The sequence below is a fragment of the Mchenga conophoros genome, linkage group LG23 (assembly GCF_057382185.1).
Source record: "Mchenga conophoros isolate Kocher_MC1m ecotype Shallow Benthic linkage group LG23, M_conophoros_male_GT1.1, whole genome shotgun sequence".
Lineage (NCBI taxonomy): Eukaryota > Metazoa > Chordata > Actinopteri > Cichliformes > Cichlidae > Mchenga > Mchenga conophoros.
The window spans coordinates 29283803-29303001 of record NC_140547.1 but is presented as its reverse complement, the minus strand read 5'-3'; the positions used below and the strand labels follow the sequence as shown (position 1 = coordinate 29303001).

The window sequence follows — 19199 nt, the reverse complement described above, 5'->3', positions numbered from 1 at the left end:
AGCTGTGAGGAGTGACGTTTTGTGTGTTTAAAAGGGGGAGAAAACAGAAAAGCTGACTTCTGTTGTTCCATTTTTAAGTCTCCACTGGCTGGTAGATGCCTACACTCCTCTTACATTCATCAGCCAATAATATATTTGATATAATGGATGGTGCCAAATTGGAGAGAAAAATGTGTCAAAGCCAAAATAGGTAAATAAATAAATAAAAACAGCATGCGGTAGAAGACTGGTGTTAATTTCATTCCTTAATTATCCAGGCTTAATTAGCCTGGAGTGGGAGCATATGGCATTTATTTTAAGAGCTTCTGACCAAGTAATGCACCGCTCTTCATCTTGGAAAACCCTTCTTATGTAACAAGAATGTAAAGCATGCATTGCGGTCGAAACAAACAGTGGAAACAGAGTTTAATTTGAACACTAATCCCACCATGATACACAGGACAATTATTTAGGATGACATCATGGGAATAAAGTTTATTTTTAAGTAATAAAATTTATGGAATGAAAACAAAAAAAAGAGAAATGTTTTGTGTATTTTATGTATTCAGGCATGTGCTTGTACTGTATGACGGGAACAAGGGATATAAATTTACTGCAGAAGGCTTCTAAATAAAATGGACTATACTTTCTAAGAGGTTTAAAGGATGAGCCAATGCTGAGTGTCCAAATAATACAACTTAGCAAAGAACCAATTTTGAATGACACGGGACCTGAGAGACGTCATCTGGGCCTTCAGCTGATCCATCATCAGTAGCAACAGGTCTTATGGAGTAAATACAAGTTTTAATTTTTGGCTCAAATCATCATCATTATGTACAGAGGATGTCAGGAGAGTGGTACCACAGTGAGTGTCTGCAGTAATGTGTAAAAGACAGTGGAGGCTCTGTCATGTTTGGCAATTTTGTCAAAATTGATGAATTATGAATACAGAAAAGTGCCATCAGATTTTGATCCACCATGCAGTACCATTTGGAAAACTGATCTGATTGGTAACCGCATCATTTTTCAGATTGACAATGACCCCAAACACACTGCTAATGTAGTAAAAGCCTACCTGGATAGAAAAACACACAGTGCAATACTATCAGTCATCGATTGGCCTCCCCAGAGCCCGGACCTCAACATTATTGAAGCAGTGTGGGATCATGTTAACAGAGAACAGAACAAAACATCCAAAGAAGAGCTTTGAATGTCCTTCAAGAAGCCTGGAGAAATATTCCTGAAGACTACTTAAAGACATGACAAGAAAGCTGTTCAGGCTGTGCTGAAGAATTAAGGTGGTCAAAGCAAATATTGACTTTCAAGCTCATTAGAAGTGTACAAACTCTGTTTTTGCCTTATATGCTGTATTTCTGACAGATTGCTGTGGTGGCTCAAAACTTCTTTTTTTTTTTTTGCAGCATTGTAATTAACAAAGCCATTCAGATAGAGCAGTACTGCTGAATGAAACTCAGTACGTTGGATGAAACTCAACCTTTAGTTAACCAGACAATGTCCTTGACTTCACGCACACTGAACCAGACTTCCTGCACACTTACTTATTACAAGTTAACGCTGTAGGTGAGACAACACATACCTACAACCGCTGCACAAATATTTCATGAAATTATTGTTCTTAAATGTTGCAAACATGTTTGTGGCTAAAACTTTGTGGGGGGTTTTTTTAAACTCTGAACAGAATCTTATATTTAAGCTTTGGGTCTTAATCAAATTTGCTGTAATCTAGTCTTTAGCTCATAAAAATCCACCTCTCAGCAACATCTCTGAGCTTTGTTGAACAGCTGTTCAAATAATGCAAAAGACCCACAAGGACACAACTCAGATGTGAAAAGTGTAGAGTTATAAAGTTATGGGGTTTCTCAGAGGCTGATTCAATTCATTCTGATGTGATTTTATCTTCTGAAAAGGCAGCTTCATTGTTTAATTACTTTCGCGTTATGGTTGAAGTAGCACAGTCATGCCCTTGTTAACCCGACAGTGGGACTGTCGCCTCAGAACCGTCAAGTGGCCCAGTCAGGCAGAAGCTGGGACAGGGTGTACCAAAGCAGCACTGCCACACTGACAGTTACAGTGGACATTTGGCTTGTGTTTTGCTCGGGTTACTGTTGTGGATGAACTGATTCACTAACACCACCTGACCTAAAATCCCATCCCACGCCCCTGCTGATGCTGAGCCACAAGACACGGTCCTTTCATTTCCATATTTATGCTTTTCATCTGAGAAAAGGGAAAAAACAAGAAAAGAAAACTTGCACATGTCAAGGAACACATTCAGCAATAACTCTTGTATAAATATCTGGCATAAAGCAAGAAAGCCAAACAGATAAAGTCAGGCATTCAGTGGTCACGGCTGCCCCCTGTTGTTTAACTTCAGTAACAAGAATGCTCCTTCCTTGTTAAACTAACACACTCATAATAACAACTGGTGTACATTTATCTCAATAACAGAACAATTAACCCACATTAATCTGACACTACAGTTCGATGACCACTGACTGCTTATGGTTGTGATGACTGTTGCTGACTCCTGAGCTCGGCTAGCTGTCTCCTCATGTGGTAGATATCATCAGACATTTGCCTAAGGGAAAGTAGGCACAACTTAGTAGCCTTTAGTATTTAGAAGCAGGACATCAATCATCTCTGTTCTGGCATTTAGAGCTATTTGTAGCATGTCTACTGTCACATGTTTATAGTATTTCTACCTGTGGTTGGCTTGTGCCCTGCTCAGCTGGCAGCGTAGGCGCTTCATGATGGCTTCATAGCGCCTGTTCTGGATCTGAGGAAGGGGGAAAAGTGATGTTGTTGATGCTTTCTTTCAGACTGAAACATAACTCATGTCTTGATACAAATTCTATCTAGGTGATTTAGCTGTTTTATGAACAAATGTCAGCCTCATAAGATGTCCCTGGTTTCTGTTGGGTAAGTCTGCACACCTCTATGTCTTTCTTTATTTGGGCATGAATCTCAGACTCTTTTTGGAGCCGGTGTCTCTTCTCAGATATGGTCTTCATCTTCAGGGAGACCTCCTCTTTCAGAGCTTTAATCTCTCTCTGCACACATGAGCATATAATAGTTATGGATACTGAAGATCTCTGAAAAAGATCCCTATGATTAAAATGAAGAGACCACCTTTGCCATCTGCACTGTGTTTCCATTTGGATTGTTCAAATCTTCTTTCAGCTCCTCGTTTTGCTTTCTCAGCATCTGTACTAGTTCTTTCTTCTCCTTCAGCTCGTTATGGGCCTTTGTCTGGCTCACTGCATGCAAAACAGCTGCCCTGTGGCCTTCCATCTTACTTCGGTAAGCGTTGAACCCTGCAAGCGCCACTAGTGCAACCTCCTCCTCCTCACCTATCAGAATCTGGAGTTCTGTGTTTTCCTTGCTGATGGATACACAGCGATCATGAAGGAGTTTGGTCTGCTGCTCCAGCTGCTCCATCTCACTTTCCAGCACTAGGATTTCTCTCACTTTTGATCTCAGGTCCTTGTCTATGCCCTCGTTTTTCCTCTCAAGCTCTGACAGAGTTGCCTGGAAAATAAGGCAAACCAAAAAGTCCAATTAAGTCATAAAGAAAGCCACAAACTATGCAAATAAATGTTTACTTCACTTTCTAGACAATTTTCTCCCATTGTGTTTTTTAATTATATTTTGTGACTCTTTTTGATCATTTGACACCTCTTTGTGGTGGATTTGAGGCACATTTTGGTTAATTCGGTCTCTTTATGTAACATTTTATGACTTAGTTACTCTGACGGTTATATTTGCATCATTATACATATAGTATAGTTCTGGGACAAGACAACGGATTTTCCTGGCTCTTTGGGTGCACAGAACTGTGCTCAGTAGGCTGAGTGATGTGTCCATGGTAAAAAAAAAAATCTATCTAATATGCCATCATTTTGTATTATGATAGCCACTTTATATGTTATACTATGTTATTACCATTGTACAAAGCAGGAATGGGCAATTAATTTTTCCGAAGGGCCACATAAGAAAGCAGGACTGTGGAGGAGCAGATCAAAAAGCTTGTAAAAAAGCTAAAATAAAAAATTGCTCATTTGGCCCCTTCAGAAAAATAATTGCCCAATGTGTTTTGCATTTAGTTAATCAGTGTTGTAGGGGAATAGGGTTAGAGATGAACCTGCAGGGTACTGAGTGTCCTCTGTTTCTCTTTCAGGGCCTCTTTCTGGGTATAGCCATGTTGACTCACATTCTCCACTGCCTTGGTTAACGAAAACCCAGGCGGTCCTGGAAATCATGAGAATCACTTTGTGAAAGTCTATAAAATAACTACCTGGCTGCCAATTTAGCCAAATTTTCATTTTCATTGGCAAAGTTTAAGCCAAGGGGTTATTTATTTCTTTAAAATGGACGCCACTGATCACATAAAACAATAAAATATTAGGCCTTTAAAAGTAGCAAACACCAACTTCTTTACTTACTCTGAGCTAACATTAATTAGCTATGTAGCTTATGCTAGACTAACAAAGCTAACATCAGCTCTATTTATTTATTTGTTACAGTTTAAGTTATGTACAGTTGCTTAAACAATTAAGCAGACATATATTTACTTTCCTGTATTGCCAAAAACAAACAAAACATCTTACCATCTTCACTGACCCCAAAGTTTGGCATATTGACTTGCTAGCTTATAATTTTCTATACTGTTTATGTCTGATAGTTAGCAATGACAGCATGCCATTTTTATCCTTGGGTTTCAAGTAACCCTAGAAAAATGTGAAATCAACTAACTTAAAAAGATTAAATAAACAAAGCTAATATGGTGTTAAGTTAATATGTTCATTTACAATATAAACGAAAGTATTTATTTAGTTTACTTTTTATTAATTTATTTGCAATTAGAAAAATGAGCAGCGGGATGTAACCTAACCATTGATACAATACGACTACGATTCCCACAGTTCACTTTTTCTCCACGTCAAACTATATCCGGTCTCTCTTACAGCCAGCAGCAGTCTCGCATGTAAACACAAAAATAAAACTAGCGAGCATTATTTTACTTCACTTGTCACCGCCTAAATTTAGTCAAATGCTTGTCAGGCGTTGCCTCAGACTGTGCTCTTTGTGTACCCGTGTAGTTTACAGCAGCGGAGTAAGAAGAGGAGGATGGAGGACACTTGTGGGACACGCCAGTGTGAAACATGCTAACAGGACAGACGTGCCACACTGGGGCAGAGTAATGTTTAAACGCTTCTTTCACAGTGATTTGGGGGAGCTGTACAAGAACGAGTCAGTTCAGGTGTATCTCGAGCAGCTCATGGAGGAGCACAGAGACCTGAGCAAGAAGCTACAGCATGCATACCTCAGTGAGTCAGACAGAAAGGGGCTCACAAAGAAGCACACTGAGTTGCTGCCTCTGGCAAGTGTGTTTAGGAGCATTGAACAAGCTCAGAAAGACCTCGAAGAGGTCAGTTCACTTCTAAAAGGCGAGTAGGATTTTTTTAAGCTTACTATATATACATGTAATGGCTTTATAAACACACCTCTCAAACCACAGAAAACCATCAAACGAGGTCTTCTAACTATTTAAATACCACATGTATTTGCTGCTTTGTGTGAGCACAGTTTTACTTTGCATTCTTAAATACAATAAATAAAATTATTTTCCTTACTCATGGCAGGTTTAGCTGGCACCAAAGATGAAGATGAAGATCTGACCCAGCTGCTAAAAGAGGAGGAAGCACAAATCTCCAGCAAGATTTTGGCTTTAAGAAGAGACGTAAGAACCCAAAAGACACAGCTAATTAATGCAGAAGTGTGTGACGGACTATTGTTTCTTCATGAGGTTTTCTCTTTACCGCAGCTAATCAAAGCTCTTATCCCCACTGATCCTCTTGACTCGAGTAATGTTCTGCTGGAGGTCGTATCAGGGCGGACAACAGGAGGTATGAAGGAAAGCAAAACTCTGAATTTGTTTTTATAAATTCAAAATACAATTCACAGTAAAATACTGCAAATAAGCGTTATTATGGAAAATAAGTGTTATACTTTCTCATGTGTGGTTTCAGGTGACATTTGTCAGCAGTTCACCAAAGAAATGTTTGACATGTACCAGGGTTTTGCATTTTACAAAAACTGGGACTTTGAGGTGTTGAACTACACACCTGCAGAGTATGGTAAGGTAATTTTTGTATTTCTGTATCATTCATAAATAGTTCCTGCTGTATCCCCCCCGAGTGTCTTTGTTATTAGTTCCAACTCACTCATCATGGGATTGAATGACTATGTGTGGATTAGAGTAGAAATTTAAACTTGTGGTGATCAGTGGACATAAACCTCCTACCAAAACATTTACAGCTGCATGAACGGTGTCTCTCAGGTGGTCTGCACCATGCAGCAGCGAGAATAGCTGGAGAGAACGTGTACAGGCACCTGAAGCACGAAGGAGGAACCCACCGGGTTCAAAGGATCCCTGAGGTGGGGCTCTCCTCCAGGATGCAGCGAATCCACACAGGAACCGTGACTGTCATCATCCTGCCTCAGCCAGTTGAGGTACACTGCGTTTTTTTCTTTTTATGACTTCTCTTTGTTTACTGGAATGGTTAAACAGTACATCTCTGTTTTTATCTTTGGTGCTTGCAGTTTGAAGTCCACATCGATCCAAAGGATCTTCGAATCGACACGTTCAGATCTCGTGGTCCTGGGGGGCAAAGTGTTAACACAACAGACAGCGCAGTGCGCGTAGTTCATCTTCCGACAGGTAAACTGTACCACCATGCCGTTTTGCTTCCTCAAAGATTGCATAAAATATGTAGCCACTGTGATGTGCTCTTTCAAACCTCACTCACACACTATGGGAGGTGCTCTCTGTGGTAACCAATCATGGAAGCTCCTCCACCACCTCTGTCTAAGACAGACCAGTCACTTCGAGGAGGCAGTTGTCCCTTGACACCTTTGAAAGAGAATGATAACTGAGTGAGGTACACTATATTGCCTCACCAATCCAAATCATTGAATTCAGGTGTTCCAATCACTTCCATGACCACAGGTGTATAAAATCAAGCACCATGCAGACTGCTTCTACAAACGTGCAGTGGTGTAAATCACTGGACTCTAGAGCGGAAACGTGTTCTCTGGATTGACGAATCGATGGATGAGTCTGGCTTTGGCGGTTGCCTGGAGACCAGTACTTGCATTGTGCCAAGTGTAAAGTTTGGTGGAGGGGGGATTATGGTGTGGGTTTGGTTTTCAGGACCTGAGATCCAGTGAAAGGAAATCTTAATGCTTCAGCATACCAAGACATTTTGGATAACTCCATACTTCCAACTTTATGGAAAGAGTTTGGGATGGCCCCTTCCTGTTCCAACATACACGTGTGAAGGCAGACAAGCGAATGCTTTTGGCAATATAGTGTACATCACCTGACTGCCCTACTTGTATGGCCACATGATTTGAAGCTTCATTGTGTTGTGTTGTGTTGCCATGTTAGTGTTTTTGGAACCCAAAGGGATCAAATTTTAATGTTGAGTGCCAAGTTGTCATCTAAAGTTTGCCTAATACATTTATGATCCATTTATGCATCACTTAACACATAAAGCAGATACAGCAGGTTTTTTCCTCTTTGCAGGAATAACTGCAGAGTGTCAGCAGACTCGATCTCAGCTGCAAAACAGAGAAACGGCCATGCGCATGTTGAGAGCCAGGCTCTACCAAGGCATGATGGGTAAAGAGACTGAACAGAGGAATACAGCACGAAAGCAGCAGGTGGGTGAAGCAGGAAAACATAACCTGTAACATTCACAGATTTTTGTTCTCTTTTCCAACTTTGTCATTGTTCCTCTGTGTCTAAAAACAGGTGGGCACACGCTCTCAGTCAGAGAGAATTCGTACCTACAACTTCAGTCAGGATCGTGTCACAGACCACCGCACCGGATATACAACGAGGGACATCAAGGTTAGGTTTGAAGCCAGTGTTATCTACTTCAGCTAAAGGGTAAAAATCAATGTTGTGTGTTTTTTCATGTCTGTTTTTAGGAGTTCATGAGAGGTGGGGAGGCTCTCGATGATCTGATCTCTGATATACTTGAACACACAGAGAAGGAGGCTCTTCTCGAGGCGGCGGAGAACAGCAGCAGTTTGAAACGAACAGAGTCTGGACCGTCTGCAGACTGAGAGCAGCTTATGGGAGATGTGCTTCCTGACATATCTGACTGCTCTGTGCCTGCAGAACACATGTTATTCTATTATTTGGGCAATTAATTGCAAATGATGCAATGTAAGACAAACCAAAAGTAACAGAGGTTTTTATTTTTGTAATAAAATGTAACTTGTGTGTTTTGTGCCTTTGCAGTTTTCTAAATAACACTAAAGATTAAGGAGGGAGTAACTTGAACACCTTTAACAGGCCTGTCATTACAGTTTTAGCTAATATGGGTTTTAAAACTGCTGCTTTTTAAAAATAATGAACACACTGAATCACACTTACTGGCCATTTTATTAGGCACATGTGTTCAATCAGTGTCACCGGGCAGTTACTAGACAGATTCTCTATAGGGAGATGACAAACACTCTCAATTCAAAATACCATCCCCCAAGTAGAGACCGTTTAACAAATCATTTGGTCCCTGTTTGGTATGAGGTTGAAAAGCGCAATCTGATCTCAGATCTGAAACATGTCACAAAGGCAGTCATCACAGCTGATGGATGGACAAGTTCTACTCAAGACCATTACCTCACTGTAATGTTGGTACTATGTCAGATGAGGCCAGAATAAGGAAAAAGTCCTCAAAATAAGGCAGTCTATGAATCACAGATGGGGACATCTGTGGCAGAGAAATCCTGGAGGAGTTTGGAGTAAAAGAGAAGGTTGTGGCATGCATGGATGTAGCTGTGAAAAAGGTGAAATTTATCAAGCTGCCACGTTTTGCACACACACTAAATCTTGGACGCCGAAAGCTGTACAGCTGCAATACAGTTTCCAACTGGACAGGAAGGATTCATTCTGTGATTGTATGGATGAAGAAATCCCACATGGCAAGAGTAATCCTCAAGGAGAAACAGTAACTTCTTTGTATGAATACTTTTTAAATACTTGAATAAAAGTCAGCCAAAATGTAAATCAACAGATTAGGATCAATATAAAATGATAACATCATGTTTGTGATGATGGAGAGATTCTGTCAGCAGTTTTCAGCCATCCAAACTGCAGCTGTAGACCTCTGCCTAAGAAAGCCCATCAAGAAGGAGAAGTATATAATCTTTGGGGTATATAAAAATTGGTTGCTTAAACATATTAAAATGTGTTTATTATTTTTTGTTTATATTGCAGACTTGGCAGAATTGGCAATGAGTAAGTAAGTAAGTAAGTAAAATTTATTTATATAGCACTTTTTTAAGACAAAACGCTGTTACAAAGTGCTTCACAAGAAAACATGTCAAACAAACAATATAGCAACATAAAGAAAGTATAAAAGCATATCAAACAAGCAATAGTACAATATAAATATAAAATAAAACAACATGTTACGCATTAACATTTCCCAAATGCCTGTCTAAACAGATGAGTTTTAAGCTGTTTTTTGAAAGAAGCCACCGTGTCGATGGTGCGTAGTGGGGGGGGGTAAACCGTTCCACAGTATAGGAGCCAGGGTTTGAAATGCGTGATCCCCCTTTGTTTTCAGACGAGTCCGTGGGATAGATAGACGACCGCTATCAGTGGATCTAAGAGTTCGCTTTGGAGAATAGGGCTGGAGAAGCTCCGAGATATAGATGGGGGCCCCACCTTGTAGAGACATAAACGTAAAGGTGAGGATTTTAAACTTATATCTATACTCAACCGGAAGCCAATGCAGGGATTTTAGTATAGGAGTGATATGGGAAAATTTATTGCTATGGGTCAAAAGCCTTGCTGCAGCATTCTGAACCGCTTGGAGCCGATTTAGTGAGGCCTTAGAAACGCAGGAAAAGAGTGCATTACAATAATCCAGCCGGGAGGAGATAAAGGCGTGGACAAGCATCTCCAGTTCGGTTGTGGAGACAATAGTCCTGAGTTTAGCAATATTTCTTAAGTGAAAAAAGCAAGAGCGGGTCACGGATTTAACATGGACATCAAAGGACAAAGATTGGTCGAAAATTATCCCAAGATTCCGGGCAGTGGCTTTTATCGACGATGAAAAAGCACCCAGATGTTGACTAATCTGTGGCTTGATATTCTCCGGGGCTAGGATTAAGCACTCGGTCTTGTCTGCGTTCAACTGCAGAAAATTGTTTGTCATCCAAAGATTGATTTCCTTAAGACAGTCCATAAGAGTGGATAGCTTGTCTAATTCCCAAGATTTAAAAGAAATGTATAATTGGATGTCGTCCGCATATAAATGATAGGAAATATTTTTGAAACCGCTAATGATCCGGCCTAAGGGAAGAATATATAGTGAAAATAATAGGGGGCTTAGAACCGAACCTTGTGGAACTCCACATAGAAGCTTAGCCACGTCTGATTGGAAGTTTCCCACTGAAACTAAAAGCGTCCTATCTTCCAGAAATGAGGTGAACCACTTTAGAACAGATCCTGATATCCCTACCGTGCAGTTTAAGCGATCGATTAAGATCTGATGGTCAACGGTATCAAAAGCTGAGCTAAGGTCCAGAAGAACCAGGACTGAGCAATCACCCCTGTCTGCAGCCATCAAGAGGTCATTTGTGACTTTCAGCAGAGCTGTTTCTGTAGAGTGTAATTTTCTGAAACCCGATTGAAATTTATCAAGAATGTTATGCTTCTCCAGCGCTTTCTTTACTTGTAGCCAAACAACTTTTTCTAGGATTTTTGAGATAAAAGGAAGTTTTGAGATGGGCCTGTAGCTTGACTGAAGTGTTGGATCCAGGTTAGGCTTTTTCAGCAGAGGTTGAATAACCCCCTGTTTAAAGCACCTGGGGACAGAGCCAGATAGCAATGAATGGTTTATCAGCGTGACCACAGAGGGCCCGATGGTCTCAAAAACTTTACAGAATAAACGAGTAGGTAAGACATCAGCTAAACTCGTTGAAGGATTCAATTGAGTCAGTGTTTCCAATAAATCCTCTAAAGAAACTGGGAGGAAAGATTCCATAATTATGGGGTGTGGACGATCATGGTTGGTGGGGTTTCCTGAGGGAGTTATGTTATGTCTTAGGCAACTAATCTTATCTTGGAAAAATTTTAAAAATTCACTGCAGTCCTTATCTGAAGAGACGGGTGTACATGGCGTTGGGGGGGAGACAAAGCTACTCACTGTATCAAAGACAATTTTCGGGTTTCTTTTTCCTACTGCAAGTAGTTGAGAGAAGTAGGTGGCTCTTGAATCTGACACCATGTCATTAAAGGTAGATAATAGTTCTTTTAAGTGGAGCTTGTGAACCTCGAGTTTTGTGATTTTCCACAGGCGCTCGGTTTTACGGCATATTCGCCTAAAGCTGCGGATAGCTTCTGTAAACCAGGGCGGGCGTTTAACAGTACTGCCTTTCCTGATTTTAAGAGGAGCCACTTTATCTAGAATTTTTTGACATTGTGAATTGAAGGAGGTCATCTGCTGATCTATATCGTCTGTTTCAGATAAATTGTTAACAAACAATTCCCTAAATTCTTCTACCGCTGAGTCGCTGATTAATCGTGAGCGCTTCTCATAAACAGAGGGTAGAGTGTCATAAGTAGAAGAGAGATCAAATAAAAGGTATTTATGATCACTAATAAAAATGTCTCTGCAATGAACTGGGCCGATATCCAGACCCAGTGATAATATCAGGTCCAGGGTGTGGCCACCACTGTGTGTTGGCCCAGTCACATGTTGGACAAGGTTAAAAGAGTCTAAGAGAGTAAGAAAATCCGAAGCAGCGTGACATGAACTGTCGTCAACATGAAGATTGAAATCCCCCAGCAGAAGAATTTTTTCCAGCTTAATGGTGGAGGATAGAAAATCCCCAAACTCCACTAAGAAACTCCTAGCTAGTCCTGGTGGCCTATAGATTAAAATCACATAGAAGGGATGAGTCCTATTGATCTTCATCATCTGGATTTCAAAGGAGTTAAAGGAGGGGGTCTTTACCAGCCGACAAAAAAAGGAGTTTCTAGAAATAACTGCCAACCCACCACCACGTCCTGAGAGACGCGGTGTGGTTAAGCACTTACAGTCTGCTGGACACAGTTCTTTGAAATGGACAAATTCCATATTCCGCTGCCAAGTTTCAGTTAGGAACATAAAGTCCAGGTTATTCCTAATGAAAAGGTCGTTGAGAACAAATGCCTTATTTGAGATCGAGCGGCAGTTTAATAGAGCCATGTTAATCGGCGGTGCTGGAGTGTCACTGTTTACACCCTGCGGGGCTTGGTGTAGGTTCGCACTGCATACTCCTCGGGGTTTTTTACCAGGACATGCAGAGGAGTTTCTGGTGCTGATGTTGAAGCATTACATGTCCACGCTTGCTGTGTTTAGTGAAAAAAGTCTGACCTGTGGCCAGAGACTGCCCATCCTTCTGCAGCAGAGAGTGAATCAAGAAGTCCAACTGCATAGAAGTCTTTTTCCCATTCCAATCAAGGACAGTGCCACAGTCTGGTGGTGCTATATTTTATTCCCTAACCAGCCAGTTAGAGAATCAATGAGGAATCGAATCGTTAAATGATATTGATAATTGGTATCGCTAAATTCTTATCAGTTCCCATCCTTAGTCTTTAGCATTTAATATTCTTTTGAAAATTATTTATTTTCATATTTCTTAAATAGACATTGCACTGTGTTATTAGTGGATGCCAAGAAAATACTGTTAAACTGAAGAAACTTACTGTTATTAGCAGTAATCAATTCAATTGAAGTAATCAGGTGCCTTAATTTAAAAAATAAATTGTGACATATTTTTACGTTTTCAATGTCCAGATCTTTGACTTTTGTTTAATTAAAAATAATTTTTAAAAATTAACAATAAATATTTAGTTTTGCTAAACTGAAGAAGTGACTCTGTTGTACTTTTAAGTTATGTCAGCTTCCCATGGGAGACATGATTGAAAGCAATGAGTACCAATTACTAAATATTTTTTAATTCATTTATTAAACATGTTAGTTTTATTGTAGCTGAAGGGTACATGTCAAAGGTAAGTGCCTCTGTTCACATAAAAATATTCACACTATTAAAAATTTGTTTTGTGTGTTTCTGTTTGCTAGCTGTACGTATGGGCCATGACTGGCCATGACCTCAGCAGGACCCGGCCTTCCCTTGCGCCGATGCCGGCATCACCTTCAGAAGAGGCGACATCGTGGAAATTGTGAACCAGACGGATGCCCTCTGATGGCAGGCAAAGAAACTGCCCACACGGCATGTGCCAGCCTCATCCCCTCTATCAACCTACTCATGCTCGTCCAATCTCGTACTGCATATAATAGGTGAGCCACAGGTTTTGGACCTCTATTATGAAAGTGAATCCCACACAACCAGTGAAGCCAGTTTAAGGGGAAGAGTATAGACTATAACTACTCTAACTCTGCTTTGGTTTATGGAACTGTTTCTCAAACACAGTATTTTGCAGTATACAGACTTCCGAGGATGATGTCATTGCTCAGTTTTTGGGCTTTTCCTCTGAGATGTTCTGACTTTGACACTTGAGATCTTCTGGTTTGGGAACTCTGACTTCTTTTGCTTGTTTTTCTAGAATTGAATCCTTTAGCATCTCTTCTTAAGCCTGACAATATTGCTTGTATGTAAAACAGATCCGCAGCAGTGACAGTTAATTTCCATCTATTTTGTATTATTTGAACTATTTTATAGGTTTTATTGTGTTATTACCACTGTATAAAGCAGGAATGGGCAATTAAGTTTCCCTAGGGGCCACATGAGAAACTGGAACTGTTGTGGAGGGCACATAGATTCAGAATTAAGAGTCACCTTTATTGTCATTGCACAGTATTGTAAAAACTACAGCAAAATGAAATTTTCTTGTGTGATCAGTACCAGCATTCACACACAAACCTATTTACACAAAAGCTTAAATACTTACATTAAATTAAGTTGATCTTGCCAAGAAGGATAGGTGGAGTCTGTTGAGTTCTGTGATGGTCCTGAGAAAAAACTGTTGAGCAACCTGGTGGTATGGACTTTGAGGACTTTCTAACGCCTGCTGAATGGAAGTACGAAGAAAAGGTTGTACGACGGGTGTGTTTTGTCCTGCAGAATATTGTTTGTTCGTAAGGGGCAGCAGGTCCTAAAAAGATCATCTAGGGAGGTCAGAGACAGTCCAATAATTTTTTTAATCTGTTCTTATTACTTGTTTGAGGGATTTCTTGATCAATAAGCCTATAAAGAGATATAATGAATATTTCTCATGTGGCACCTTCAGAAAATTAATTGCCCACCTCTGGTATAAAGTGTTTTGCACTTAGTTACTGCAACATTTTTATGTTACGGTTAGAATTTTGTGTAATTAACATCAAATTTCTGTTAGGTTGTTGGTGTTGTAATGGCGTGGGGTGTATTTTATTGACCCCTTAGTAGCAACTGAGTCTCATTTAAACAACACAGCCTACCCGAGTGTTGTTGCTGACCATGTCCATCCCTTCATGACCACAGTGTACCATCTTCTGATAGCTGCTTCCAGTAGGATCCCACACCATGTCAAAAAACTAAGATCATTTCACACTGGTTTCTTGAACATGACAATGAGTTCACTCTACTCAAACAGCCCCCACAGTCATCAGATCTCAATCCAATAGAGCACCTTTGGGATGTGGTGGAACAGGAGATTCTCATCATGTATGTGCAGCTGACAAATCTCTGAGGAATGTTTCCAACACCTTGTTGAAGCTTTGCAAAGAACTGATATTGCTCTTTAGGTAAAAAAAGGGTCCGACTGGTATTAGCAAAGGGTACCTAATAAAATGACTGTATTGATATAGTTCGGTGTATTGTGGTGACCTTTCCTGAAGTAGGATGACACTCGGAAAGTTCATCCTCCACCAAGGTCAATGCCCAACTTTGCAATTTTAAATAAAGTCGTCTTGAACTGTGCCAGAAATGTTTTTTCTCCTCTCTTACCCTTCTCCACTGGGTTTCAACAAAGTACTTTATCTCATTATCTCTTTCATAGAGATACTAACCTCAAGTGAAGAATGTGTGTGAGCTTTGAGATCCTAATATAGATTTATAAACTGAAAGTCAAAGTGTTGTTTATTGTTTGCGTCTTTCATGGTTCTTTGCCAATCAGGGTGCGGCAAAGCCACATATCAGCTTTATACACACACTCTGACCCATAAAAGCATGTCACACCCAGCATGTGTGACATGACCAACAACCACTTGAGCTCCTATTTTGAGTAAATGTTTTCTGGCGTGAATAAAAAAGCCAAGCCTTTTTCTAAAGTTGTTTTTCCCCCACTAACTGGAAGGTCATTATTTATTGACATCACATATTTCTCATGTTAATAACTACAATCCATACTGCTTTATAAAAGTATAGCAATTATTCACTTCAGCTGACAAATATTAGACTGATGTTTCCAGTCGGATGCCTTACTTACTTAAACAAAAAAAAAAAGATATTGAAGTAGAAAATGTTTCTTTGATTTGCTGAGAAAATTCTTCACATTAATAAACGGGACGCCCAACATCATACCAACCTATCTAAATCACCAGCTATTGTACACAAAAACTGTACCCAGCAGTTAAAACTTAGAAAAACACATTTTAAAGAATTTGTAACTTCTCGAGCCAATTTCTCCTGAAACTGCTGCACATCAAAGATCCAATAGATGCAATAAAATGTCAAAATGGTTTTAGTAGAAGTTCTCTGAGTGTAAAAGTCTCATTCTGCGGCATCCTGACTTAGACGTTATTGTTTTTGTGGCTTTGTTGGGGGGGTCAGTCGTCTTTGTCTCTCTGTCGGAGGCTCCTCGATTTGCCATTTTGTGTCTTGTTCCTTCGGAACGATGCCGGACCGCCTTCTTCTCCGAGGGAAGTGATGATGCGTTCTTTGAACTTCGGCTTGGGCTCCGGGGGCAGCTCTGCTGGAGCGCTGGCAGTGCTTCCCTCCACTTCAGGCAGCTGCAAATCCACATTTTCACTGAAATGAGAATAAAAGAGACAAAGAAAAAGCTCTTTAGTAGCTGCCGGCACACATATGTAGGATCTCGCTGTGTAACAACTCAAAGATGTTGCACTTACTACGGATCCTCTTCTTGCAGGATCTGCTCCCAGACTCCGTATGGATTGGCAGCTTTTGGCCTCTTGGCTTTCGTTTCCCTTTGTTTCGCCTGTTCTTCTGTTTTCTCCGGTTCAGCTGTTGTGTTTTGGACCTCCTCAACTTTTGTCGCCTCTTTATTGTCATCTTTAGGAGTGTCGTCACTCACTTTACCTTCATCCTCTTTTTCTGATGGCTCCGTCTCTGCTTTCCTTTTCTGCAAACAAAAATCAGGAAACCTGAACTGTAACAAGAAGAAGGTGAAGTTCGTCTATACAGACTCTCGCCTTCTCTTTGAACTACTCACCCTGAAGCTGATCTTTGGCACTTTGGGCTGCTGGCTGGTTTTCTCAGGGGCTTCAGCCTCTTGAGATGATGGGGCCCCGTTGGAACTCTCCTCCTCTCCTGATAGAGGCTCTGGCTGAGGGGTCACGGGATCCTCTGGACCCTCTCCTTCTTGGTTGGATTCAGAGCTGGATCCAGGCACCTCATCAGGGGGGAAGTCAGCAGGCTTCTCCCAGCTGGACTCTGAAGGGTGAGGGAAAAAATGGATGTAATCCCACAGATGACATGAAAAAGAAGAAGCCATTCATTTAGAAAGAGAAACACTCCACCTCCGGTTTCTGTGTTGTAGTAGTATGTGTAACCATCAGGACTGACAGCTTCCATCCAAGCAGAGCCTGAAGTACTCTAGGAGAAACAATATTAAGATATATGAGCAACAGAACACCCCATTTGTAATTAAATTATTATATATATATATATATATATATATATATATATATATATATATATTTTATATAAAACAGATATTAACTCCAGTCTGTTGAGTCTGTTCAGAGGCTGAACTCGCTCCCTGGAGGCCCTCTGGTTTTTCCCACTTAGATTCTGTCATATATAAACAGACAAAGGCAATAATCAAATGGAATATATTTAAAAAAACTAAACAAACTATAAACAGACAGACTTTCACGACATTTTCCATTATTCCTCACCTCCTGTTATTGTGTTGTAGTAATACGTGTGTCCATCATCTGTTAGGCCTTCAACCCAAACCTGCTCTTCTGTTTGCTGTCTGACCTTACCGCTTGCCTTCGCTGCTTTCTTCTGTGGCTTCTTTGGCTGGGGTTTCACTTGAACTTGTGGCCGTGCTGTCGTTTGCTCCGGAGAGCTTAGACCTAAACACAAAGATGCTCCGCTGAAATAAATCCAAGGAATTATACTCACAGGTTAAAGAACATCCCCCGACAATTACCTTGCGCTTCTCTTTCCATCCTCTTCAGATCTTCCTGATAGGCCTTCAACGCAGCTTCCTCCATCGCAGCAAACTCTTTGGACATGCGTTCCTCCTGCTTTGCCTTTTGAATGCTCTTCTTCTTAATCTGCAGGAGAAAGATAGGGTGAGATGAGTGGCAGTGGCTTGTGGCCAATAGGGAGACAGTATTGCAGTCAGCTGTGTTTATGTCTGCACCTTATCTCTCGTGCCAGTCGTGAGAATGGTGCCAAGACAGGCAGGCTGCTCATGCCTGTGTGTATCACTCGAGCACAAACTGATAATGATAGTGTGCCCTGTGTGACCGTGTACTGGGGGCCATTTTATGCATAATAAAGCTAAAATAAATCAAAAATAGAGCTTGTTCAAGGAAGGAGTCTGGGTAAACAGTATAAAATTTGTGATATTATAGTGAAAAATATTTAAGAAAAAAAATGTGTGTATTATGTGGTTCTTCTTTCAGTTGCTCCCTTTAGGGGATCATCTGCCACCATCTCATCTTATCTCTAGCGCACTCGCCTGTCACACCAACCCTCTGCATGTCATCCTTCATTACATCCATGAACCTCCTCTGAGGTCTTCCTCTTTTCCTCCTGCCTGGCAGCTCCATGTTGTCCAATATATTCACTATCCCTCCTCCACACATGTCTAAACCATCTCAGCCTGCTTCTCTAACTTTCTCTCCAAATCACTTGACCTGGGCTGTTCCTCTAATCCTGTACATGCTGGTCACTTCCAACGAATCAGAATCTGCTTTGCTGGCCAAGTGTACCAGTCTGCAAGTTTTTCGCTATTGAAGTAAACAGGATAGACAGACGGTACAGACAACAGCAACAATAACAACTTGTATACCATATACATATGTGTAATGGTACAATGGTGCAGTTTAAAGATGTTGGGATAAATTATGGAATAAAAAAAAGTAATGAATAACTGGTTACTACATATACAGTATATACATTGGAGGCTGTGACAGTTTATAGTTTTGTTAGCAGGTCTCACTACCATCATGTAAATCATCTTAGCTCTCTTGTGCACTGTCTATTGCTTTGGATAGTAGATCCCAGGTAATTCAAGACTTTATTGATTTTTACGGACACCTGTGTCTTTGTAAGTAAACAGACTGAAGGCCTCAATGGGAAGCTTTTCATATGAATGTAAATCAATTTAGCACGATGCATGAAGCTCAATTTCTAGACTTGTGGATGCTACAAAATAGATCTTAATTGTATTATTTGCTCAATTATTTTAATAATTTGATAATATTATGTAATCTGTTACTTCGTATATTTAAAAAAAAAACAGAATAAAAGTTAGTACCTCTGAAATTTTGGCAGCCACATTTTCTTTGTGATTTTTCCCCCTTTCGTGGAACTCGATGCTCTGTAGAGAAAAACGCGAGAAACATTAGCGTGGACGCCGTCCTCGGTAACACGTAGCCACATCTTCCTGTATACTCACGGGCTTATTGTCTGCAATCCAGCACTTGCAGTACTGGCAGAATTTCCTTGGTTGTGACTTCCAGTAGTCAGCCCTACAAATGCAGAAATCAGTCAGACTGGCTGAATAACTGGCCATGTGTGTTATATATTTCAAAGCTTAAATAGCAAGAGTCTTGTCCCGTTACTTACATTTTTAAGTCTCTGTGGTGAAAATAAGATCAAGAACTTAAGAAGAATGAAATGTGAAGACGATTGCTTCACTCATTTCAAGAATGACAACATGGTCCGTTTGTGATGACGTCATCGACAGCCGCCGCTGAACGACAGACGGA

General features: G+C 40.5%; 3 protein-coding genes across 4 annotated transcripts; 1 reads left to right on the top strand and 2 right to left on the bottom strand.

Annotated features, from left to right (window-relative positions):
- Window positions 1-249: 249 nt before the first annotated feature.
- On the bottom strand, window positions 250-4882 carry ccdc122 (coiled-coil domain containing 122). Of its 2 annotated transcripts, XM_085265472.1 has the most exons (6): window positions 4608-4880; window positions 4142-4248; window positions 3130-3528; window positions 2934-3050; window positions 2703-2776; window positions 250-2578 (listed from the first exon to the last, which is right to left on the bottom strand). In XM_085265472.1, the coding sequence occupies exons 1-6, from the start codon at window positions 4633-4635 to the stop codon at window positions 2500-2502; spliced, it is 804 nt and encodes a 267-aa protein (XP_085121598.1). In that variant the 5' UTR covers window positions 4636-4880; the 3' UTR covers window positions 250-2499. The 2 variants fall into 2 exon arrangements, with proteins under 2 accessions (XP_085121598.1, XP_085121599.1); XM_085265473.1 differs by lacking the exon at window positions 4142-4248 and having other exon boundaries at window positions 4608-4882.
- On the top strand, window positions 4490-8293 carry mtrf1 (mitochondrial translational release factor 1). The gene is made up of 9 exons (XM_085265471.1): window positions 4490-5447; window positions 5643-5740; window positions 5825-5906; window positions 6030-6137; window positions 6341-6513; window positions 6604-6721; window positions 7589-7725; window positions 7817-7915; window positions 7996-8293. Exons 1-9 carry the CDS (start codon window positions 5051-5053, stop codon window positions 8131-8133), a joined length of 1350 nt encoding a protein of 449 aa, XP_085121597.1. The 5' UTR covers window positions 4490-5050; the 3' UTR covers window positions 8134-8293.
- Window positions 8294-15325: 7032 nt separating this feature from the next.
- Window positions 15326-19199, bottom strand: wbp4 (WW domain binding protein 4). Its single transcript, XM_085263861.1, has 10 exons — window positions 19057-19199; window positions 18887-18959; window positions 18746-18808; window positions 17408-17534; window positions 17148-17330; window positions 16970-17040; window positions 16767-16842; window positions 16460-16680; window positions 16137-16369; window positions 15326-16035 (listed from the first exon to the last, which is right to left on the bottom strand). Coding segments are annotated over exons 1-10 (1251 nt in total). The 5' UTR covers window positions 19059-19199; the 3' UTR covers window positions 15326-15833.

Coding starts and splice junctions, on each gene's coding strand:
- ccdc122 (XM_085265472.1), bottom strand. CDS start 4,635: ATGCCAAACTTTGGGGTCAGTGAAGATG. Junction 4,249..4,607: donor CTTTGGGGTCAGTGAAGATG/GTAAGATGTTTT, acceptor CATGATTTCCAG/GACCGCCTGGGTTTTCGTTA. Junction 2,777..2,933: donor AAATAAAGAAAGACATAGAG/GTGTGCAGACTT, acceptor CCCCTTCCTCAG/ATCCAGAACAGGCGCTATGA.
- mtrf1 (XM_085265471.1), top strand. CDS start 5,051: ATGCTTGTCAGGCGTTGCCTCAGACTGTGCTCTTTGTGTACCCGTGTA. Junction 5,448..5,642: donor GGTCAGTTCACTTCTAAAAG/GCGAGTAGGATT, acceptor TACTCATGGCAG/GTTTAGCTGGCACCAAAGAT. Junction 6,138..6,340: donor CTACACACCTGCAGAGTATG/GTAAGGTAATTT, acceptor GGTGTCTCTCAG/GTGGTCTGCACCATGCAGCA.
- wbp4 (XM_085263861.1), bottom strand. Junction 16,681..16,766: donor CTACAACACAGAAACCGGAG/GTGGAGTGTTTC, acceptor CTCACCCTTCAG/AGTCCAGCTGGGAGAAGCCT. Junction 16,036..16,136: donor CTGCAAGAAGAGGATCCGTA/GTAAGTGCAACA, acceptor TTCTCATTTCAG/TGAAAATGTGGATTTGCAGC.